Genomic DNA, 22,562 nt, shown 5'->3' on the forward strand with positions numbered 1-22,562 from the left:
TCCCAGAGTGGTTCCTGCTCTCAGCAGGATCTCAGCACCTCTCAGACAGGTGGAGGTCCTGGCAGGTTCCAGCCCCTGTGCCGCAGGGTGGGAGCTGGGATGGGGCCAGCAGCAGGATGTATGATCCCTGCTGGGTGCTGTCCCCAGCTCCCAGCCTGGCTGCACCCAGGGTGGGCCCTAAACACGGTGGGGCTGCCAGGGCTGAAGATACTGTTTGTAGGTCCCATCTCAACGTGGGTTCAGTCAGCAGCTGGTGGTAGAGAGCAGCCCTCAGGCCATGCAGCAGCCACGGGGGTCTGGGCAGCCCTGGGAGCTTGGGGCTCACTGCTGCTTGGTCTTTGCTGCTTCTCCCTGTTGCACTTCACTCTGTCCCTGAACCTCACAACTTGGTGCATGAATCCTCTGCCTCTGTCCCTGGCTCTGTGTAATCTGGAGCTCCTGCTTTGCTCAGGGTCCAGCCCAGAGCCTCTCCCTGAGGCAGTCACAGTTGCTTGCTGTCTCCTGGAGCAGTTGTTTAGGCTGCATGAGCCTGGTGGGGGTAGCTGGAGCCCAGTACTGTCCCAAGGGAAAGGTCTCTCTGCTCAGGGCCCAGAGCCTGGCCCTGGGACCATGCTGGAACTGGTGGGCACCAGGGCTGTTCCCTGCTGGATGCAGTGGTCAGTGACTCCTGAGCCCCTCTGGTATCCTTGTCCCAAGCCCAGTCCCCCTTTGAAAGGCCAACTCCTAGGACCTTTGCTACTGCTGCTCTCCCATGATCCCAAAGCAGGACCCTCCAACCCCAACCAGCCCCTGCTCCTCCTCACTGCTGCTCCCTCCTTCCCCCAGCTTCCAACTCTAGAGGGTGTAACTGGCTTGGGCAGAGGCTGGTGCTCCCTGCTCTGCCTCTGGCTCGCTGCTGAGCTGCAGAAGCCTTTCACAAGGTGCAACTTCCTCAGCCTCTTGAGGCGTGGCACCAGTATGGGCTAAACTGGGCTGCGCTGGATGCTGTTAAACTAGGCACTGTGCTGGGCCGTGCTGGTCTATACTGGGCTGCCCTGGGCTCTATTGGGCTGGGCTGGGCTCGGCTGGGCCGCGCTGGGCTCCATGGGGCTGCGCTGGGCTCTGTTGGGCTGGGCCGGGCTGGGCTCTGCTGGGCCGCGCTGGGCTCCATGGGGCTGCGCTGGGCTCCATGGGGCTGCGCTGGGCTCCATGGGGCTGCACTGGGCTCCATGGGGCTGCACTGGGCTCTGCTGGGCCGCGCTGAGCCGCGCTGGGCTCTATTGGGCTGCGCTGGGCTCCATGGGGCTGCACTGGGCTCTGCTGGGCCGCGCTGAGCCGCGCTGGGCTCTATTGGGCTGCGCTGGGCCGCGCTGGGCTCCATGGGGCTGCACTGGGCTCTATTGCGCTGGGCCGCGCTGGGCGCTGTCCGCGGTGCTGAAGCGGCTCCGCGCGGCGCGTGCTGCCCCCGCGCGCCGGCCCCGCCTCGCGCACTTTAAGAATGAACCGTGGGAAAAACTTGGGGGTGCGCGCGGGGCGCGGATCCCTCCGCCGGGCGGGGGGAGGCTCCGGGCGAGCCGCTGCACCGCCTCGGCGCTCGGCTCCCTCCGCGCCAGGGAAGAGTTCCGCAGCGCGGCGGCGCCGGGACCGCGGCGCAGCCCCGGGGACAGGGCTCGGCCCGGCCGCGCCGCCGCCCCCGGGACGGCCGCGCCGGCGGCAAGATGGGCGGCCTGGGCCTGGCCCTGGGGCTTTTCCACTACCTGGGGCTCTACCTGCAGCTCGGCGCCGCCTCCCGGCACCCCCCGTGGGACGCCCCGGCGGCGGGCAGCGGTGAGAGCGGGCGGCGGCGGCAGGGCGGGATCCGGGGCGGCGGCTGCTCCCCCGGGGGGGAAGGCCGGCTGCGCTCGGAGCGCTCCCGGGGCTCTGTTCACGGCGGGTCGGGGCGGCTCCTGCCCGGGCAGCAGGACGGGCGGCGAGGGGGGGTCCCGGTGCTGGAGGCAGCGCTGGTCTCTGTCGCCGCGGGCAGCATCTCGTCGCGTTCCGGCGTCTCCGGGAAACGAGGAGCGGCCCGCCCGAACCCGGGCTGGGCTCAGCCGCTCCCGTGCCTGGGGCTCGGGGGGCGGCATCTGGTTCCGCCTCTGGGCTGCCGAGCCAAGGGGGGATTTGCACGAGGCGACCCCGAGCACATCCCAGTGCCCATCCCGGTGCACGCCGCCGTGCACCGTCGTGCGCTGCCCTGCAGCACGGGGAGCGGGAGCGGCTCTCCGGGCTCCTCTCCCGTTCTCTGCCGCCGCTGGGGCTCGGCGGGGCGACGGAGCCCAGCCGGGGTCCCGCCGGGGCTGGGGTCCCTCTTTCAGGACTCCCTTCACCAAGGTCTGTCCCGGCCAGCGAGGGGCAGCTCCCGCCCCAGGGGTGCCGGCAGAGCACCCTCGTAAGGGAACACCGAGTCCCTCCCGCTCTGTGCGCGGTGACACTGGTGGGTTTGGAGCCGAGCCCCGAAGGGGTTACGGCGGGTGGGTGCCCGGTGCCCGGTGGCAGCCGAGTCCATCACCCGGCTCCGGAGCCCTGGGTGCGTGGAGGGAGCTGCTCTGCCCCGAGGAGCCTTCGGGCTCGGGGCCGTGTGCTGGTCCTGCGGGCTGCGGGGGTGACCGGTGGGAGGAGGTGACCTGCCCTTGCGTGGGGGGCGAAGGCAGAGGGTTGGCGAAGCTGCCAGCCCGGCGTGGCGAGGAGAGGTGGGCGAGGAGCCTCCATTAGCCGCCGCTGCTCCCCTCAGATACCGGCGATAGGCAAATAAACGGTGAAATGGTCGCTGAGAGGGAGCGGAGGGAGAGATGTTCGGGGGAGGCGAGCACTGGGGAGCCACATTCCAGCTGCCAGGAGCAGTTCTGCAGCAACTCCCTGAATCCCCGCACAAACCTTTATTGGGGTGCTGGGGAGCAGCGGGAAGTGGGACACGCATCACGAGCCGCTGGCGCTCAGCAGGTGAATGCCAATGGGATCAGCCCCCGGGAGCTGAGCCCTCGATCAATCGCTGATCTATTGCCGTTCTTCAGCACGCGGCGATTGATCCTTTTACCCCTGCCTGGTGATGCTTTCCCTTCGCACCGAAGAGCCTGGCGGGGCAGGAGCTTAGAGCAGGAAAGGGGCCGGGTGGGATCCGACTGGATCCTGCCAGGCTCTGGCTGGCTCTGCCCGCCGCCGACGGCGTCTGGAGCTCACTGCCATCTCTGCCCGGTGCTGGGTGGCCTGGAGGAGCCCCTGCCGCCCAGGCAAGGTCCAGCACAGCCCAGAAGCGTGATTGTTGTTATCTTTTCCTTGCCCACAGCGGATACAGGGAGGGAATCGAGTGGGAGGTCTGCAGGGGTCAGCAGGTGCCCGTGACCACTCTTGGGGTGCCAGCAGCTCCCACCCTCCTGCCAGCCTGCAGCCGTGAGCGACGGGCCTCTGCTCTCCGGGCAGCCAGGGATGCTGGCAAGGGGAAGTCCTTTCCCTGCTCCCACAGCAAGGCTCTGCCTCGAGCGGGGATGGGGCCAGGATGGAGCTGGGATGGAGCATGGATAGAGTGAGGATGGATCAGGGATGGAATCCAGGGATGGAATCCATCTGCCCCACTGTCCTGGAGAGCGCCTGAGCCGCAGATCCCTCCTCACCATCCCTCCCTTTCCCACTGTGCTGCCTCTCCTCTCTCCCTTCTCCTCCCCTCCTCTCCTCAGGCTGGTGCCTTCAATTATTCATGCCCCCGATTGCAGGCAGCCTGTGCACGCTGGGCTGGCGCCACCGGCTCTCAAACCGGCGCTGGCTGGGACCTCCTGAAGCAGGGCAAGGAGAGTGGGCAGCGGCTAGCGGGCAGCAGGCACTCCCGAGGAGAGCAGCCGGGCTCCTTCCTTGCATCTCCCGCGGCCGATGGTGCCTCGCCTTCGGTACAGCTGCTGCCAAGGGCTGGGGGCTGCAGGCAGCGGTGCCCCGGTTCCCCGGGGGGCCTGCCCTGCTCCTGCCGGCACACCCCGCTGATTATTCCATCAATTACTTTCATAAACACTTTGCATTCTGCCGGATTTTTTCACCCTTCCTGATGGGAATTCTCCACCCAGTGTGTTTTTCCTGCTGCTGTTCGTGCAGTCATTCAGCACAATTACTTCTGACACCTCTCCTCATCAAACGTCTGCGCTCGCTTTTCCCTCGCAGAAGCTGACAGACGATGGGCCAGACACTGGGAATTATTGCGTTAGGACAGTGACAGCTAATTTTAATCACAGCGTTCCCCGGGAGCCAGGCAGCAAATCAAACCCGCAGCCGGAGCCGTGGGCAGCGCGGTGGGGCCGGGGGGGAGAGCCAGAGGGGGCCGAGGGGGCGGCCCCCAGGTGGGGGCTCTCCCCTTTGCAGCCCCTCGGGGATTTTGGTGCACGCCGTGCGGAGAACTTGTGTGGCCCCGACAGCCCCTCCCGGCCCCACCAGCGCTTCCCCAGCCGCTAGCGGCTCTGGTCTGCCCCTTCTTTTCCGTGGCCGTTCCCCTGGCTGGGGTTCGTCTCCCTCCTGCCCCCTCCCCACGGCTCTGGATGCGGTGGTTGCGTGGCAGAGCACCAGGGCCACCGGCTGGGCCCAGCTGTGCCGGATGTGCTGATGCCTCACGCTGTGTGCTCCTTGCAGAGCTGCATCAGGATGCGCTCCCCAGACATGGGGCGGGCAGAGCTGGGCAGGAGGGTGCTGCGCTCGGGAGCGCTGGGTGCTGCCAGCTCCGTGGAACAGGTACCAGTACCGTGCACGGTGTGGGCAGCTCTCTGCAGTGCCTACCAGTGCCAACGGCTCGCGGTTTGGGCTCTCAGGCTGAGATCAGAGGAGCTTGGTCTCTATGTCTGCCCCATGCCAGTTCCTGCCCGCTGGGAACCATCCCCTGGCCGGGACCAGCGCCAGGGTGAGCGGCGGCGCGGCGCTGCCGGGGTCGCGCCGGGAACTGTTCCGAGGGACCACGCCGGGGTTCAGTGCTTTAAACGATCAAATAATGACTCTGCCTCGTTCCCCGGGGAGGGAATCGTCTGAGAGCCGCGACTCCCAGGAGCCGGCCGGGAGCAGCCAGTCCCCTCTCTAACGAGAGACAGAGTCCCCTCCCTGGGGAGGGTCCTGGTGCCGGTCTGGGGGTGAATTCTCACTCCAGCTGCGGTGCAGGACCTGGGCAAGGGGGAGCTGCCGGGAGGGTGGGGGCTGGAGAGCAGCCCCGTGGTAACGGTTCAGTGCTAGAAACACTCTGGGGTTTCAAGGTTAATTCCAGCTCCCTGGCAAGGAGAGCTCCAGCTCGCTCAAGAATTCCCTGGATTTTATTTCGATTTTAATTTGTGCTGCAAATTTGAACTAATTCTGAGCTAATCTGACAGTAAATAGGGGCAGAGAAATGGCGTTCCCAACCCCAGCGTGCCGGGGGAACCTCCCGTCCCTGCCTGGTTTTCGTAGTGTTGCAGCCCGGGGCTTCTCCCGGGAAGGGCGATCCGGGCACTGCCGGAGGAGCCCTGCAGCGCTGGGGCCAGGCACCGGCGGGGTGCTCACCGGGCTGGCACCTGCTGGCACAGCCAGGAGCTGCCCAAATGCGTCTGTGGATGGATCCATCCCCGGATCCAGCTTTGGTCCTCACTCCCACCCCGGCTGCCGAAGCCTTTCGCCCTGGCACAGCTGCTGGAGCCGGTGCCGCCGGCTGTGGTCGTGCACCGGTTTGTGGCCGTGATGTGTTTTTGGTGACCCTGGGTCAGCATCCCTGCTCGAGGGCTTGTCAGGAGATTCATTCACAGATGTTTGTGGGCAGATGGGAAGAGGAGAGAGGTTTGAACCCAACCTGCAGAGCGGACACGAGTAACCCTCTTGTCCCCGCTGCAGGGGATGGCGCAGCCATGCCAGAGCAGCACCGGGGCTCCTGCTCCTGGGCCCATCCGGCGCGGGGGGTGGATCCTGCACCTTCTGATCAGCCAGGAATCAGGGTAGGGTTTGTATGGACTCGTCAAGGGGCAGGGGTAGGAGCAGGAACTGGAGAAGAAGCAGGAGCAGGAACTGGAGAACCTCAACAGACATCCTTCGGGAGGGCTGAGCACTGCCCACAGCCCGAGCACCAAGGTGGGGCACGGGAACAGGGAGGCTGTGGGGGGTGGCTGCCTCTGCAGCTTTGCAGGGTCCTCTTAGGGGGTCTCTCACCTGCTCTTCAGACAGGGAGGGAGCAGCTTGGCTCTCCTGGCAGCGCCAGCTGCTCTCTCCTGCCTTTATTCTGCCCCGTGGTGCTGTCTGCACTGGGAGCTGCTGCTGGTGGGGAGCCGGTGTGAGAGTGGTGCAGCCCCAGGGTGGGTGGGTGGCGAAGGCAGCACCGATAGCCTGGGCAGGTCTGGATGCTGGTGGGCACCGGCTGAGGGGCACCACTGGAGTCCAGCCTCCATAGGGAGCTGCGGACGTTGGGGCGCTCCTCTCCCCAGCGTGAGCCCAGGGCCACCACGCTGGTCACGTCCAGAGCCGGTTCCGTTCCTGCCGCGGCTCACGGCGCAGCCCTGCTGCCGGGGGAGCGGTGACAGGAGTGCGAGGCCGTGCTGGCAATTAGGCTTCCAAGTGCCTCGGCTCACCGAGCCGTGACGAGCGGTGAGTTACAGCGAGGAGCTCTGGGAAGGGGGGAAGGAGCCACCCCCCAGCACAGCCCGCGGCGCGGCAGTGGCAGCTGGAGGGAGGGACAAAGGGTGGCAGGGGCTGCTCACCAGCACGGTTCCTGCCCCTGGCTGCCCGGAGGCCCCAGCCTCCCCCAGACCCTGTCCCTGCCCTGTGCAGGGTGGACCCAGCCCCTGCCCACCCTTCATGTGCCACCCACAAGCCTGGCTGCGGCTCTGCCAGGGGGCTGCTGCTGCTGAGTTTGGCAGGGGAAGTAGCGTTGAATCGACCAGCGCTGTAATGGTCCCAGTGGGGTGAGGGACTGGGAGTGCCAGTGCCAGCACAGCCTGGGTGATCCATATGCCCACTATGTACTGAATTGCCCTCCAGAACCGGACCGTGCCCACCTCGCTGGTTAAGCCATGGTCACCCCCGCAGCCCGCGGTCGGTGCCTTGTGTGGGCTGTGCCGGGGGGGGGCCGGGAAAGGCAGCCTGGCTCCACCAAAGCTGCCAACAGCAGGCAAAATCCTGACCAGGCTCCTGGGGGCCGCACGGCCTCATGTGCCCACGGGGCAGGACTGCTGGGGGACAGGGCAGGGTCATTTCCAGGTGGCTAGGACAATGCATGACCCTGGCACCCTTGCCCAGTGCCTGCTCGCTGCTGGTGTGTGCCGGGGGGGGCTGTGGCAGTGGGTCGTGCCCGCGGTGGGTCGTGCCCGCGCTGGATCGTGCCCGCGGTGGGCGGATGGTGCCAGCGGCGGGCAGCAGCCTGTATATCTCGGGTTTATGAGAGCACCAAGCTGTCCCAGCAGGCGCTTTCAATTCCGTTTATCTGTGTTTCCCCATTGAGTTCATTTTATTTCCCCTGATTTTTGTTTCCTGGAAGATTTATCGATCCTGGCTCTCTCAGTTTATGGCAGGTAGCAGCCATAAAGCAGGCAGAGCCGCCAGCCCGTCGCCGGCCCCCTCCCTTCCCCTGCGAGGACGCGGCACCAATGTCAGCGGTGGGGAGAGGGATGGTGCTGGGGACAGCGCGGGTGGGACAGCGAGGGTGGGCACAGGGGCTGGGGCGTTCGCTGGCTCCAGCAGCTTGGCGCTGCCCAGTCTCGGCCAGGAGTGCTGATGGAAGCAGGATCTGGGCAGCCCGGCCAGCCCGGTGTGGGGTCCGTGGGTCTGGGCAGCCCGGCCAGCCCGGTGTGGGGTCCGTGGGTCTGGGCAGCCCGGCCAGCCCGGTGTGGGGTCCTTGGGTCTGGGCAGCCCGGCCAGCCCGGTGTGGGGTCCGTGGGTCTGGGCAGCCCGGCCAGCCCGGTGTGGGGTGCGTGGGTCTGGGCAGCTCGGCCAGCCCGGTGTGGGGTCCGTGGGTCTGGGCAGCTCGGCCAGCCCGGTGTGGGGTCCTTGGGTCTGGGCAGCTCGGCCAGCCCGGTGTGGGGTCCGTGGGTCTGGGCAGCTCAGCCAGCCCGGTGTGGGGTCCGTGGGTCTGGGCAGCCCGGCCAGCCCGGTGTGGGGTCCGTGGGTCTGGGCAGCCCGGCCAGCCCGGTGTGGGGTCCGTGGGTCTGGGCAGCTCAGCCAGCCCGGTGTGGGGTCCGTGCCCAGCTGTGGGACTGCTCTTGGTGGGGGAGTGGTCTCCTCTTTGCCTCACCAAACACCTTGACCCCCAGAGTGGTGAAAGGGCTGAGCTGCCCTCGGGGAGCTGCTGGCCCCCTCCGGAACCATCCCCACAGCATCTCCCATCTCTCACTGACCCCAGAGTGCCTCTCTGTCTGTCCATCTGTCTTTACCTACTCTGCTGTCTGTCGCTGTCCCCTGCTGGTGTTTTTGGCTGCTGGGGGGCTCGCCCACCACCCCGGCCCCTCTCCTCGGCCCTTGACCACATCCTGCTCTCCTGGTGCCACAGAGGCTGCCCTGCTGTGATTCTGGGGCTGGGAACCACACTGGTGGCCCAGCTGTCCCTTGCCTGGGGTGTCCCGGGGTGACTGCTGAGGCTGGGGGGCCAGCACCCCATGGACACAAGCTGCATGCACATCCCTTGGCACTGGGGACCTGGAGCCCCCTCCCTGACCAAGGACCTCGGGGTGGGAGCTGGGATGGAGGGGTATGAAGCACTGGGATGTGCACTGGCGTCACCTTCCCTGCTGCTGTCAGAGCTCGCTGTCTGTCTGTCCGTCCCTGTTCAGGGATGGTTCATGGGCTGTCTGTCAGCGGTTTCCAGCTTGTCGCTCACCGCCGCCGCTGGGGCCGGGCCGGGCGCGGGGAGGGGGCTGGGGCTCGCTGCGGTCCCCAGGAGTGCTGTGGGGCTGGCAGGGCCATCAGCAGGACCGGCCCTGCTCTGGCTGCGCTGGGGGGGGGCTGAGCCCTGGGGCTAATTAATGCAGATTGATGCACGCGCTTTCCAATGGACAGCGGAAGGGAAGGGGGTGCTGGATCGAGCCCCTTCTCCTCCTCTGCCAAGCCCCGACCCTGGCAGCAGCGTTCTCTTGGGCACGGCTGGAGCCCTCTGGCTGTCAATCCCTCTGCCCCTCACGCCCGGCCAGGGCTGTGGGGTCCCGTGGGGCTCTGCTGAGACACCCCCCGCCTTGGTTTTGCCCCCCACTCCTGTGGAGCACAATCCCTATCCCAGCCATGGTTAGGAGCCCCGTGGGTGTGGCTGGCAGCAGCCCTGGCACCGCCGTGGCAGGAGCACGGCACAGCCCTTTGCCATGTGCCAAGGAGCAGCTGGCACCGGGCAGTGCCAGGCCCTCTGCTCATCCCGCAGCCCTTGTCTGTTCCCGGCTGCAGACTCCCTCTGCACCCTGGCACAGAGCCCACATGGCTGCTGGCATCGGGGTCCTGGGTGAGGGGGATGCAGGGCCCGTGCCAGGTGCCTCACCAGGAGCCCCCAGGTCATTAAAGCCTCACGCTGGGTGTTCCCTCCGCTCTCCTGCCAGGATGGATTAGAGGGAAGGGATCAGTGCCTGGGATTTCCCTGTGTCCACAGGGACAGGGAGATATCCAAGGCATTAACTTTTCTGTCTGGGTTGATAATGATTCATTTTCCGAGGGGACCAGGGCTTGGCAGGAGGCTCCGGGGAGCTGTGCGCTGCTGCTGACAGTTGTGTGCCCCTGGGGGGCTCTGGTGGCACCGCGGGGACCTGCGGGGTGGCTGTCAGACAGCAGCTGGAGGTGACTGAAGACGGGAGGGCAGAGGGCAGAGGCACGCTGTGACCCGCCTGGACTGGGCACCACGTGCAGCTCATGGCAAGGCAGGGCTGGGCAGGAGACTGGCAGGGCTGGGCATGGACGGGCAGTAGGGACAGGGCAGGTGGCCCCTGTCCCACTCAGCCCCTGGCTGCCTCTGCGGCCAAATGGTTGGCCAGGGAAAGGGCAGGGACCTGCCCCTGCTGGTGTTGGGGGTCTCAGCCCCTGTCCCCTGGTGGCAGGGAGAAGCTGGCACAGGCTGTGCCACAGCGCTGGTGGGTGACCTGCGCAGCAGGAGGCTCCTCAGCGAGGAGCAATCATCCTCCAGAGGAGATGAAAAGAATTCTAATTACATCTCCCAACGATGTTTGTTTTGAGCAGGGAGAGCAAAACACACGGCCTGTGGGAGGGGGTTGGTTCCGTTTCTGCTCCAAGCAGGGCTGACCGAGCTGCTCCTTGCTGCCCCTGGGAGGTGCATCCTGCGCTCCTCTAGGGCAGGGGTCCCAGGGCCGGGCTGGGGCTGGGGGCTCCAGCTCCCTCCCTTTCTTCCAGCTGCTTTTTGCAAAGCTCCAGGGGCCGGGGGGGTGCTGGGTGGCTCTGTCAGGGCTGGGGAGGGGGCACTAGGGAGAGAGAGGAGCAGCTGGGGATGGGAGGGGTCCACCTGAATGGCAGACAGCTGCCTCCTCCGCTGAGGGTGCTGGGTCTGTTTGGCTGGGGAGGGGTCAGGGCACTCCTGGTGCCACCGGCAGCCTCTTCCCTCGCCGGGGCGGTGGCAGGTCCCCGCAGGCGCCCGCAGCCCTGGCTCTGTCTCCCGCAGCCCTCTTCACCGAGGCCCCCCACGACATGACAGCGCAGGCGGGCGAGGACGTGGAGATGGCCTGCTCCTTCCGCGGCACCGGCTCCCCCTCCTACTCCCTTGAGATCCAGTGGTGGTACGTCCGCAACCACAGGGACTGGACGGACAAACAGACCTGGGCTTCCAACCAGGTGAGGCCCCTCCCGGCGCTGCTCCGGCGGAGCCCCCTCCCCGCGCCCGCCCGGGGCTTTGCTGCAGCCGCAGTTGGGACCCGAGGGGGTCCCCGCCCCGCAGCAGCGGCCCCGGAGCTGGGTCCCACCCCCTCTGCTCTGCACGCGTGGGCAGACGCCGTGGGTCCCCTGGCACAGCCCCGCGTGCGGGGAGCACTGAGGCTGGGGGGGGTGAGGCTGGGCTGTCCTGGTACCTTCCCCGGTACCGTGAGCCCAGGCACCGCGGGGCTCATCCCCCGGCACCGAGGCCAGGCAGAGGCTTTGTCTTTGTGCCGGGACCTGCTCCCAGCCCATTCCTGACTCGTCCCCCGTCCTCTGCCCTCCCTCATTGTCCCCACGTCCCCCTCTGGGGCTCGGGAGGCAGCTGGCCGCTGGCTCCTGGCTCTGTTCACACAGAGATAAGGGCCAGGGCTGGGGGTGGGCAGCCTCGAGTGTTCTCAGGAGGCTTTGGCACTGTGCCCGTGGCAGAGCTGCTGCTGGTGTCACCACAAACTGGGAGAAGACAGGGGAGGTGCCACTGGGAGGGGTGAGGGGGCTGCTGGGAGGGAGCGGTGCTGGGATCCCAGTGTGGGGAGTGGGATGGGAGCCAGCTGTGTGGTGCAGTAGGGAGCCCAAATGCCCAGGCCCTGGTGCTGTTGGTGCCTGCTGAGGGTGCCAGGCTGCTGCCCATCTCCCCAGCTGATTCCAGCTGACTGGGAAGGGGCTGGGCTTACAGGGGCCACATTGCAGCAGTGGGTGGCACTCTGCCCCCAGCCCTGGGGCATGGGAAGCACCCACGGCCCAGCACCCCATGCCCCCTGACTGCTGTGGTGCTCCAGTGCTACCAGCCCCTCCCTAGCTGCCCTGTGTGTCCCTCAGCTGCCCTGGGGGCCTAGCTCAGATGATCCTTTCTCCTTCCTCCTCCTCACTCGGGGGTGGGCAAGGGGCAGGCAGGCTCCTGCCTCCCCCCAGCCGTGTGACAGCTTCTCTCTCTTCCTCCCTGGTCCTGCTCCCATCCGGCTCCGGCCAGCATCTGAAAGCGTCGGCGCAGGAGGAGCCTGGCAAGGACGCCACCAAAATCAGCGTGAGTTTGGCTGCTGGGGGCTGCCGGGGGCGAGTTTGGCTGCTGGGGGCTGCCGGGGGCGAGTTTGGCTGATGGGGCTCCTGGGGGCTCTGCTGGAAGCTGCCCAGCGATGCCAGCACCCAGCTCTTCATGAAGCTGGGGGGCAGGAGGCTCTCCAGGGGTTTGGTCTCTCTGCAAGGCCCTAGAGGAAGCATTCTGGGATGGGGTGGGGGTCGCACCGCTCCCGCTGGGGGGTGAGGGGGGAGGCCGGCTGTGCCCCAGCTCAGTGCTGGGAGGCAGGAGCGCTGGGGGTGGTCATAAACTCCTGGTAAGTGAGCGTGGGCAGCGCCTGGGTGACCTGCAGGGCAGCGGCAGATTGGGCTTTCGCTTTTATTAGTTCTCAATTTCCCAGCCATTAATTTCAGTAAGTGACTCCCTGCTCTCCTGACACCCAGGGCTCTTTTGGCAGCCACTTTCCCGTGGTGGCCTCCGTGCCCCGGCACGCTCGCACCGGAGCCGGCACCCCCTCCCCTCCCAGACCTCCCTCCCACCCCGCAGCCCCCCTGGGCACAGCCCCCCTGCTGCCCTTTCCTTGCCCCGTGTCAGGGCTTGCTTTGGAGCAGCAGCCTGCGCTGGGTGCCCACCCGGGTGGGTGCTGGTGGCTGGGGGCTTAGAGTCGCCCTTTTGGGGTGGCCCTGGCCACCTCTCAGCAGCCCATGGGGCTACAGGGCAACCAGACCAGCTGCTTGTGCGTGCTGGTGCGTACCCCCCGCGTACCCCCCGTGTACATGCCCCTGGCATGTATTCGCATATCCTGGCATGTCCTGGCATGTATTGGCATGTCCTGGCATGCCAATCCGTGTATGTATTGGCACGTCCTGCCCGTGGGCAGCTCAGCCCCTCGGCGAGGCTGCTGCTGGTTGCCCATCTCCGCGCTGCTGCCCACGGCTTGGCACTGCCTCCGCTGCTCGCTTGCTTCCCCCCCTCCCTCCCCCTTTTCTTTCCTTTCTTCTCCCCATCCTGTGCCAGGGGTTTGTGCCTCTCCGGCGGCGGCTCCCAGCCCCGTCTCTAAACACCATAAAATCTTCAGCTAACAAACGCAGCGGCGAGCAGAAAAACGACCGCTGCCAGCCCGGGTGATTGTAGGGAGCAGAGCCAGGGGCCTGGGGCGGGCCATAAATCTGATTTATTGACCCAGCCCAGCGGCAGCCGCGGCTCCGGCTACTTGAGTGAGTCTTAAATTTCATTGGGTGATAAATACTGAGAGCGAATCAATTTGGTACCAAAGCTAATTAGCCGGCCTGGCTCCGCCGCCGCCTCCCGGCCCGGCGCGGCGCTCCGGGCACGCCAGCACCCCGGAGTCCGCCCTCCCACCACCCCCATCCCCGGCACCCACTGCCACCTTCACCCTGTCCGCACTGCTGGGGGCAGGGTGCGGGAGGCATGCGATCGGGCTGGGTGCTGGTCAAGGGGTTTATGGGGGTCCCGGGAGCCCCCTTGACCCCCCCCCCCCCCCCCGCCTGCCCCCTTTGCAGGTGGTGAAGGTGGTCGGCAGCAACATCTCGCACAAGCTGCGGCTGTCGCGGGTGAAGCCGGAGGACGAGGGGACCTACGAGTGCCGGGTGATCGACTCCAGCGACGGCAAGGCGAGGCACCACAAGGTCAAAGCCTACCTGCGGGTGGAGGCGGCGGGGGGCGCGGGGCACCCCCAGGACACCCAGCTGCGGGGAGCTCCGCTGCCGGACCCCGCCGCGCCGGGCTCGGCCCATGCTCACCACCATCACCACCACCACAAAGCCGGGAAGGAGCTGAAGAAGCGCTCGGCAGACGTCTCCTGCGTGCTGTAGGCAGGCGGTGCCGCGGCGGGGGGATGCCGGAGCGCCGCCCCCCCCCCCCCCCCCAGCCCCCCTTTGCCCCGGACTCAGTGGAGCCATCGAAGACCCCGCACCCCCTGCCAGAGACTGGTCCCACCACCCCGTCTTGCCCACCGCCCCCCCTCCGCCCCCACCGCCTCCTTCCGCCAGCCGCTGCTGCCTCGGTTTCTTCCCCAGCCCTCTGATGCGGCGGTGCCAGGGCTCGGTGTGGGAGCAGGACTGTGTCCATGCCAGGGGGGGCATCGCTGGGACCGTGCCAGGGGCTGGGGCACACACCCACACACGCTGGTCCCATCCCCTGTGCCCCGGCCCTCCCCCCGTGGGCGGGCACCCTGCTGCTTACAGCCACGCGTGATGCCACAGGCCACGGTGCTCCCCAGCTTTGCGTGACCGGTGGAGACCCACCCCCCCCCTCGCCCACGGGACCCTCCCTGCCCTCCCCTGTGCTTTGCAGACCCACCCGGCTGTCCCCGTAGGAGCTCCAGTTTAGTTCTCTCCTCCAGCCCCGCGGTGCCCACCTAAGTTCCAGCACCCATCTCACAGACCCCGCGTACCCCCTGCCCCTGCCCGCGCCGCCCCAGCACGTCAAGACCTGAGCTCAGCGGAGGGAGGATGGCAGGGAATGCCCCTGGCACGCTCCTGGCACGCTCCCAGCGTTCTGCCCACCTCAGCCATGGCGCTGCGGGCCGTGCCGCGGCATTGCCCAGCCAGGCAGTTGCCCGCGGTCCGTGTGTGCCCGGGGAGCTGCGCCACCCGAGCTGGCCCCCTGCCACCGTCGCTCCTCCCGACCCTTTGCATCTCACGGAGGGAAGGGGCTCGGCCACCTTCCCAGCCTGCCCTCGCTCTGCCCCTGCTGGTGTGGCTCTGGGTCTTCTGTTGCTGTCCGAGCTCCGAATCCTCCCGTGCCATAGCACCCGTGCCATCCTGGGCAGGGGCCGGCTCGTGGGCTCCCGTATGCCCCTGCGAAGGGCAAAGCCCATTCCCGGTGCCCCCGTGGGTAACACCGCTGCTGGGGCCGGAGCTGTGGCAGGGCCGGGGGAGTCCTGAGCCTCCCCATCCGGGTGCCAGGTGCTGCTCCCCTGCCGTCGCTCCCCCGCGCCGCCCAGCCTGTGCCACCAGACCTGCTGCAGCTAATAAAAGCTCTTTAAACGAACCCTCTGGGCTCTCTGTCCCGGGCACGGCGAGGGGAGGAGGCTGTGGCACTCACCCGGCTACAAACGGGCACAGCTGGGGCTGCCCCGGGGGGAATCGAGCTGCAGCTGGGTGATGCTGTGCCCTGGGTGCAGGATGTGGCTGCGTCCCGGGTGAGCTGGGGCTGCTCTGCAGCAGGGGGAGGCTGGGAGAGCTGCTGGGTTCTGCTCCTCTCCGGGTGCCAGCTGAGACCCCTGCATGGGCACCCACAGCGAAGGTCTCATCCCCAGCCAGGCAGATCAGTGGTGCCCAAAGTGGGGCTGGGGGTGGGCTGACCCACCATGGCAGAGCAGCTCCCGGTGCCGGCAGTGCCCAGCCTGGCCCAGCAGTGCTCTGGCTGATGGGGTGCCAGCCAGTGCTGCTGGCAGGGGAAGGACATGGCCTGGCTGGTGACCGTGGGACGTGGCAAGAGCCACGTTGTCCTCCGTGGGCTCCCTGCAGAGCCAAGGTCTCGGGGAGCCGCTGGCATGGGCTGCGAACGTGCAGGAGCCCCGGAACTCCTCACCTGCTGGAGGGCAAGGGGCTGGCGCTGGGCACCGCTGCTCTGCCCAGGCTCTCGCATGCCCCTCGTCCGGACGTGCTTCCTGCATGAGGGAGCGGGGGGGGGAGGGCACCGAGCAACAAAACCCAGCCCCCGGAGGAGGGAAGAGGCAAAGGGCTGCAAATCAGCTGCGGGGGAGGGCAAATAAAGGGCTGCGTGCTGCAGGCACCTGGGGGTGAGCTCCGATGAGAGGAGGGGGCGGGAGGCGAGAGGCGAGCTGGGGACGGGGAGCTGCTGGCTCTGTGTGCGGGACCCTCTGGCGGTGCCCGGCCTCGGGGGCTGCGTGTTGAGCTGCACATCCCCGGGGGTGGGGGTTCCCCCCTCCAGGTTTGTGCATGGTGGAGGCTGGACAGGGCCTTCTCTGCTCCCCGTGCCCGGGGGAGGTGGCTGGGGGCAGGGCTGGGGCGGGGGGAGCCCCACTCGCTGTGCCGGGCCAGGGCTGTGGCACCCCACGCAGCTCCTCCGCTCCCCAGAGCTGAGGGCAGCTGGGGCCAGCTCTGCTGGGGGTGGTGAGGGAGGGACTGGAGCAGTCCTCCTGCACCCCAAGGGTGCTCAGCCCTGGCCCTCAGCGGGCTGGGGGTGGGGAATGCTCCGGAGCCGGGGCGGGCAGCGGGGTGAGGACAGCGCAGCAGAGAGCCTCCCAGGCCTGGCTTGCACATGGGCTGAGCTTAGCATGCAAGTCAGGGCTGGGCAGGACCGGGGCTCAGGGAAATGCCATCTCCACGCAGCACTCTGCTGCCCATGATCCTGCTCCAGACCAAAGCAATTTGCAGCGCAGCAGAGGCGAGAGGGGAGCTGAGGCCGGGCCGGGCCCGCGGGGGGCAGCCCCGGGAGGAACCGCGCTGGGGCTGCCCAGGTGCCGCTGGCTGTGCCCAGCTGTGGGCGTGGGGATGTGGCTGCGCCAAGGGCCTGGCTGCCCTGGTGCCCGCTGTCCGGGCGCCCCTTCGGCCGTGGGGTGAAGCCTGGCAGCAGCCTCGGAACCCCAGCAGCGTCTCTGGCGGTCAGGGCTCTGTCAGACCCCCAAGCCAGGGGGCTCAGGTCAGAGAGGCAGCCCGAGGCCCCCTTCCTAATGGATGCAGCTGATCCCAGCGGTCCCCTCCCTCCCTCCCTCCAGCACCGACCGAGGTGATGGAGAGAACTCTTCTCTTGCTGCACAGCCCTTGCCTGGCCCCCAGCTGGGAGGGAGGCAGAGAGGTTGGGCACTTCGGGCTCCAGGGTGGTGCCACAAAACCTCTGGCCAGGTGCTGCAGCCCCAAGGCCCCCAGAGCTGCCGTGGCTGAAAGAGACCTCGAAGCTCACAACCGTGAAGATGCTGCAGGAGGCTTCACTCCCAGCCCTGCCTGCTGCCACCCCCCACCGGGGCTGCCTGCCGCCCCCCGGAGCCGGTGTGGACCTGGGCAGGTGAGTGTGGGGGCAGCAGGGGTGGCAGTGGGGACTCTGATGCCAGTGCTGCTCCTGAGCCTGGTGCCTACCCCCCTGGTGGTGGTGGTGGTGTGCCATGCTGTGGGCACAGGCAGGCTGGGGCCTCAGAGCCCATCAGTGTGGGCTGGGGCTGGCTGGTGGCACCTGGGCAGGGTCCCAGGGTGGGCTGGGGCTGGCTGGTGGCACTTGGGCAGGGTGCCTGGGCTGGGGTGGCAGCCACAGAGGGGTCTTGCTGTGGGGGGTGCTGCAGATGCCACCTGGGTTTTGTGCTTGTCCTGTGGGGAAGATGAACTTCACTCTACCAGAGAGCAGGAGAGAGGTTCCTGAGGCTGCCTCTCAGCTTGCCCGGGGGGGGGGTGGGGGAGGGCAGCCCGGGGGTGAGGGCAGCCCGGGCTGCTGCTTCCAGAGGTGAGCAGCACCGAGCAGCTCTCCCCCTGCAGCCTGGGGCCAGCCGGTGACACCAGGCAGGCTGCTCCTCGGCAGGCTGCTCCGGGGGCCGGCAGCGGCTCCCTGGCACCACCCCTGCCGGAGGCACAGCCTGGGGGCAGCCCCCGAGGCAGGAGGGGGAGCAGGAGCCCCCAGGGCCGTGGGGGTGCTGCTGGCTGGCAGGTGTGAGCTGCAGGCAGGGCAGGGCAGGCTCAGCTGATGGAGGAGGCTGCTCCAGAAGGTTCTGCAGCAGCCCCCGGGGGGCTCTGGAGGCTGCAGGTGGTATTTCACCTTCCTGCCCTCCCATCTCTCCCTCTCAGCTCAGCTCCTGAAGGCTTCCTGTGTACAACCCCAGCCCAGGGTCCAGCACTGAACAGACTGGGGGGGGGGGGGGGGGGGGGGGAAGGGGAGGGAACCCCAAACCCAACCAAAACCACACCAAAAGGGGGGGGAAAAGCTGACCCTCAGCCCTGCCCTGCCTGGGGCAGAGCTGCTGAGCAGTGGTTGCCCTGCAGGAGCAAAGCAGCAGCCAGGAGGAAGCCTGGAGGGAAGCAGGGAGCCAAGGGGAGGCAATGCCAGCCTGGGGGGGGGGGAGGAGAGGTGGGCACCAGCAGCCCCCTGGGTGCCACAGGCTGGATGCTCAGCCAGGGCCCCCCCAGCAGTGAGGCAGAAACCTGCTCCAGGTCACAGTCACTTTATTGCTCTGGTTCTGTGCCTCTGCCCCAGCAGCACAGCTCCTGCCCAGCTGCCAGCCCGAGGCCAGAGCTCACCTGGGGTGAAGCTGGCAGCCAGGAGGCAGCCAGGGCTGGCAGCAGCTGGGTGAGGCAGCAGCTGGGGCTGGAGCACCAAAGCCCCTTCCAGGGGAGCAGGGAGCCCCTGCTGTGCTCTGGGGGGCAGGGCAGCCCTTTGCCAGGGGCAGAGCCCACTGCCCTCTCTGCTCACTGCATGGTGCTGAGCCAAGCATGGCACTGCCAGGGTGCCAGCCAACCTCCCTGCCTCGGGGCCTGACCCTCAGAGTGCCTGCCCAGGGCCTGGGCACAGGGGGAGCCCCCCCTGAGCTCTCCTTGGGGTGGTGGTGGAGGGCAGGAGGCCTGGGAGTGAGCCTCAGCTCCCTGTGAGCTGGGGCAGGGCTGAGGAGCCTGGGTGCCCCCAGGGCAGAGCCAGGGTGTGGCAGGGGCACAGTGTCCTCAGCAGTGGCACTGGGGAGGGGGCTCCCTGGAAGTGCTCTCTCTTTATCTGGCTCCACAAAGCTGATGCCCAACCACTGGCTCCAACCCCCCAGGGGGGTGCCTCAGGCAGCAGCCCAGCCTGGGCAGCCCCTCCCTTGCCCCCTGCACCGTGTGGGCACCTCCCAGGGCAGCTCTGCCCCCCGGGGGGGGCTGTGTAGCTCTTGTTCCCCTGGCAGGTGGCTCAGGGAGGGGCAGGCTCCTGTGTGGGCAGCCCCCCCTGCTGCCCCAGCCCCCCCTGCTGCCCCAGCCCCCCCTGCTGCCCCAGCCCCCCCTGCTGCCCCAGCCCCCCCTGCTGCCCCAGCCCCTCCTGCTGCCCCAGCCTCTCCAGCAGGAGCTGCACATTGTGGCTGAGCTCCCCCCCGGGCCTGGCCCTGCCCCCCAGCTCCACGGGGTGTAGGCTGGCATGGGGGGGGTGGTACCCCCGGGGGCAGGCCTGGTGCAGCAGCAGCCAGGTGCTGTCAGGGTCCAGCTGCAGCAGGTGGAGGAAGACACTGCAAAAGAGGGAGAAAGGAGAGAGGGTGAGGAGGGGGCTGCTGCCTGCCACCCAGCAGAGCCCCTGGGGGGGCTGCAGGGAGCACTGGGGGCAGCAGGGAGCTCTGGGGGCTGCCCCCTCCCAGCTGGAGGCTCAGGAGAGAGCCCCAGGAGGTGCCCAGGAGGAGGCACTGCCTGCTCTCACATCTGCTGGCAGGGGGCAGAGAGCTCTGCTGCCCCCAGGCTGGGTTCCTGCCCCAGGCTCTGTCCCTGCACCCTGGGCTGGGGCTGGCAAAGCCCTTCCTAAGGCCCTGGCCCCGTGCTGCAGGGTGCCCAGGCTGTGGCCCTGCCCTGCACCACTGCTCCTGCACAGCTCCCTCAGGCTCTGCAGCTGCTCAGCAGCCTCTCTGGGCTTTGGGGGTGAGCCCAGCAGGGCTGCTTCCCCTCCTGGGGGTGCCTGGGGTGGGCTCTCAGCGTGGCTTTGGTTGGAAGAGACCTTGGAGGTCACTGGAGCCCAACCATGGCCCCAGCACTGCCAGGGCCCCACCAAGCCATGGCCCTCAGCACCACAGCTGCAGGGCTGGAGGCTCCACCACTGCCCTGGGCAGCCTGGGCCAGGCCTGGACAAGCCTTTCAGGTAAGAAATCATTCCTCAGGTCCAACCTAAACCCTCCCCTGGGGCAGCCTGAGGCTGTTTCCCCTTCTCCTGTCACTGGGACACAGCCCAGGAGCAGGCAGGAAAGGAATCCCTGGGAGACAACCACAGGAGCTGGGAGCTCTCCTCAGCTGGCACCTCCAGCACACACAGCTTTGCCTCTCAGCCTCCCAGGGAGCAGCCTGAGCCCCCCAGGCTGTGCCCTGCAGAGGGGAGGTCAGATGGTGCCTGGAGAGCTCCCTGTGCCCACAGCAGGGTGGTGATGCTCTCCTGAGGGCCTGGAGTGCTCTGCAGGCAGAGGGCTCTCACCTTGCCCACCTGAGCTAACCCTGGGGCAGTTCCTAAGCAAGCTGTCTCCATGGCAGGGGCTCCTGGGGCCAGCCCAGGGCTGCTGGCTGCTGGGGTTTGGTTTGCTGGCTGTGACTGCAGAGCTTGGCTGTGCTGTGCCCTGTGCAGGTGGCTGAGGCCAGGCTGTGGATGCCAGCTGCCAGCAGTGCCCAGGAAACCCCAGCCAAAGCCAGCAGGGCTGCTGCAGAGCCGACCTGGGCTGCTCAAGAGGGCCAGAGGCGAACTCCCCTCTGCTCCAGCTGTGCTCAGCAGCTGCTTCTGCCAGCACAGAGCCCAGAGCTTGCCTGCCCCAGGCTTCAGGCAGAGCCTCAGGCTGGCAGGACACAGCTCCTGGAGCTCAGCAAGGCCAAAGGAGAGGTCCTGCAGCTGGCTCAGGGCAGCCCCAAGCACAACTCCAGGCTGGGTGAGGAGTGGCTGCAGAGCAGCCCTGAGGAGGAGGCCTTGGGGCTGTCAGGTGGTGACAAACTCCCCCAGGAGCCACAGCTGCAGTCCTGTGCCCAGCTCTGGGCTCCTCAGCTCAAGGACATTGAGAGCCTTGAACCTGTCCAGAGAAGGGCAACAGAGCTGGGGAGGGGGCTGGGGCTCAGCCCTGGGAGGAGAGGCTGAGGGAGCTGGGGTTGCTTAGCCTGGAGAAGAGGAGGCTCAGGGGAGACCTTGATCTCTCCAACTCCCTGAAGGGAGGTTGGAGCCAGGTGGGGGTTGGGCTCTTCTCCCAGGCAAGCAGCACCAGAACAAGAGGACACAGTCTCAAGCTGTGCCAGGGGAGGCTCAGGCTGGAGGTGAGGAGAAAGTTCCTCCCAGAAGGAGTTAATTGGCCCTGGGGATGTGCTGCCCAGGGGGGTGGTGGAGTCCCCAGCCCTGGGGGTGTTCAGGAGGGGCCTGGATGTGGCCCTGGGAGCCATGGTCAGGCTGTCAGGAGGGGCTGGGGGACAGCTGGGACTTGGTGAGCTCTGAGGTCCTTTCCAAGCTGATTGATGCTGTGCCAGCCAAGACTCCTCTCAGCCCCTCCTGGCTCTCCCCAGCTCCTCTGCAGCAGCTCTGGGAGGTTTGCTTTTGGTGCCTTTGGGCTTGTCTCAAGCTGTGGCCAATACTCCTGCCCTGGAATACTCTTCCCCTGGAGCCTATTGTCCCTTTTGCTCCTCCTCAGCCACGCTGGAGTCCTTTTCTCCCCTTTGTTCCCAGCAGCTCTTTTTCCTTCTGCCTGTTGAGTCCTGCACAAAGCTGCAGCTCCAGAACTCACCTCCTGCCCCTGCTGCAGCTAATGGAGCTGCAGGGTCCCATCAATGGCATTCAGAAGCCTCCTTGGGGGCCTGACAACAGCCCTGGCTGCCTGCCAGAAGCCTTCTTCCCTTCCCCTTCCCACTTGGTTTGTGGCTCCAGCACCCATGGCCAAACCCAACTCCTGCCTGAGCCCTGCAGGAGCCTCACAGCAGGGAGCTGGGGCTGGCCTGGGGAGCCCTCAGCTTGCTCAGGAGCTGAGGAAAAGGCTGGGAGGCCACTCAGAGCCAGCAGAGACTCTCAGGGCTGGAAGGGAGCTCAGGGCTCAGCCAGCTCCATGGGCAGGGACACCTCACACCACAGCAGGTTGCTCACAGCCACCTCCAGCCTGGCTGCAAACACCTCCAGGCAGGAGGCTTCCACCACCTCCCTGGGCAGCCTGGGCCAGGCTCTCACCACCCTCCTGGGCAACAACTTCTTCCTCTTCAATCTCAACCTCCCCACTCCTAGTTCTGCTCCATCCTCACTGTGACTTCTCCAAGCTGAAAACCTCCTCCCCAGGTTCTTCAGCCTGGAGGAGAGAAGGCTCCAGGCAGAGCTCAGAGCAGCCTCCCAGCACCTGCAGGGGGCTGCAGGAAGGCTGCAGAGGGACTGCTCCCAAAGGCCTGCAGGGACAGCACCAGGGGCAGTGGTTTGAAATGAGAGCAGAGCAGATTGAGCTTGGAGGTGAGGAACAAGTTGTGCCCCAGGAGGCTGCTGGAACCCTGCAGCAGGTTGCCCAGGGAGGGAGCTGAGGCCCCAGGGCTGGAGCTGTGCAAGGTGAGGCTGTGAGCAAGCTGCTGACTGGAGGGGAGTTGCCTTTGGGAGCTCCCTTCCAGGGCTCTGTGGCTCCCCTGGGCTGTGAGATGTTTAACTCTGAGCCAGCCAGGCTGTGAGGGCAGGGATCACAGAGGGCTGAGCTGCACCCCAAAGCCCCAGGCTAGCAGGCTGTGTCTCTCTGGGCTGCAGGAGCCCTTGCTCTGCTCAGGGCAGTGCCTGTGTGTGCTCTGTGTGTGTGCTGGGGGGGAGCTGTGGGCTGTGGCTTTTTGTTTCCTCCTTAAAATAGAGCAGAAAATAATAGACAGGAGAAAGAGAAAGGAGTTCCTTGGCCTGCTGTTTGCTGCTGCTGCTGGAGGGAAAGGGCAGCAGCAGCAGCCAGGCTGCCTCACAATGCACTGCTGAGGACCCCAGCACAGCACAGAGCTGGCTCAGCCCTTCCCCCACTCCTCCCGTGGAGGGGAGGGGGGGTTGGAACTTGGGCAGCTCTCAGGCTGCTTTGTTACTGATTTAGCAGCTCAGGTTCTAAACAGCCAGCTGCAGC

The 22,562-nt window shown here is 67.1% G+C and overlaps 1 protein-coding gene across 1 annotated transcript; it reads left to right on the plus strand.

Annotated features, from left to right (window-relative positions):
- Positions 1–1,596: 1,596 nt before the first annotated feature.
- On the plus strand, positions 1,597–14,848 carry VSTM2L (V-set and transmembrane domain containing 2 like). Its single transcript, XM_068150180.1, has 4 exons — positions 1,597–1,806; positions 10,577–10,746; positions 11,795–11,848; positions 13,363–14,848. The coding sequence occupies exons 1-4, from the start codon at positions 1,698–1,700 to the stop codon at positions 13,672–13,674; spliced, it is 645 nt and encodes a 214-aa protein (XP_068006281.1). The 5' UTR covers positions 1,597–1,697; the 3' UTR covers positions 13,675–14,848.
- The last annotated feature ends 7,714 nt before the right edge of the window (positions 14,849–22,562 follow it).

The sequence above is a fragment of the Melanerpes formicivorus genome, unplaced genomic scaffold (genome assembly GCF_026170545.1).
Source record: "Melanerpes formicivorus ecotype bairdi unplaced genomic scaffold, bMelFor1.0.p_v2 SCAF_19, whole genome shotgun sequence".
NCBI classification, from domain to species: Eukaryota; Metazoa; Chordata; class Aves; order Piciformes; family Picidae; genus Melanerpes; species Melanerpes formicivorus.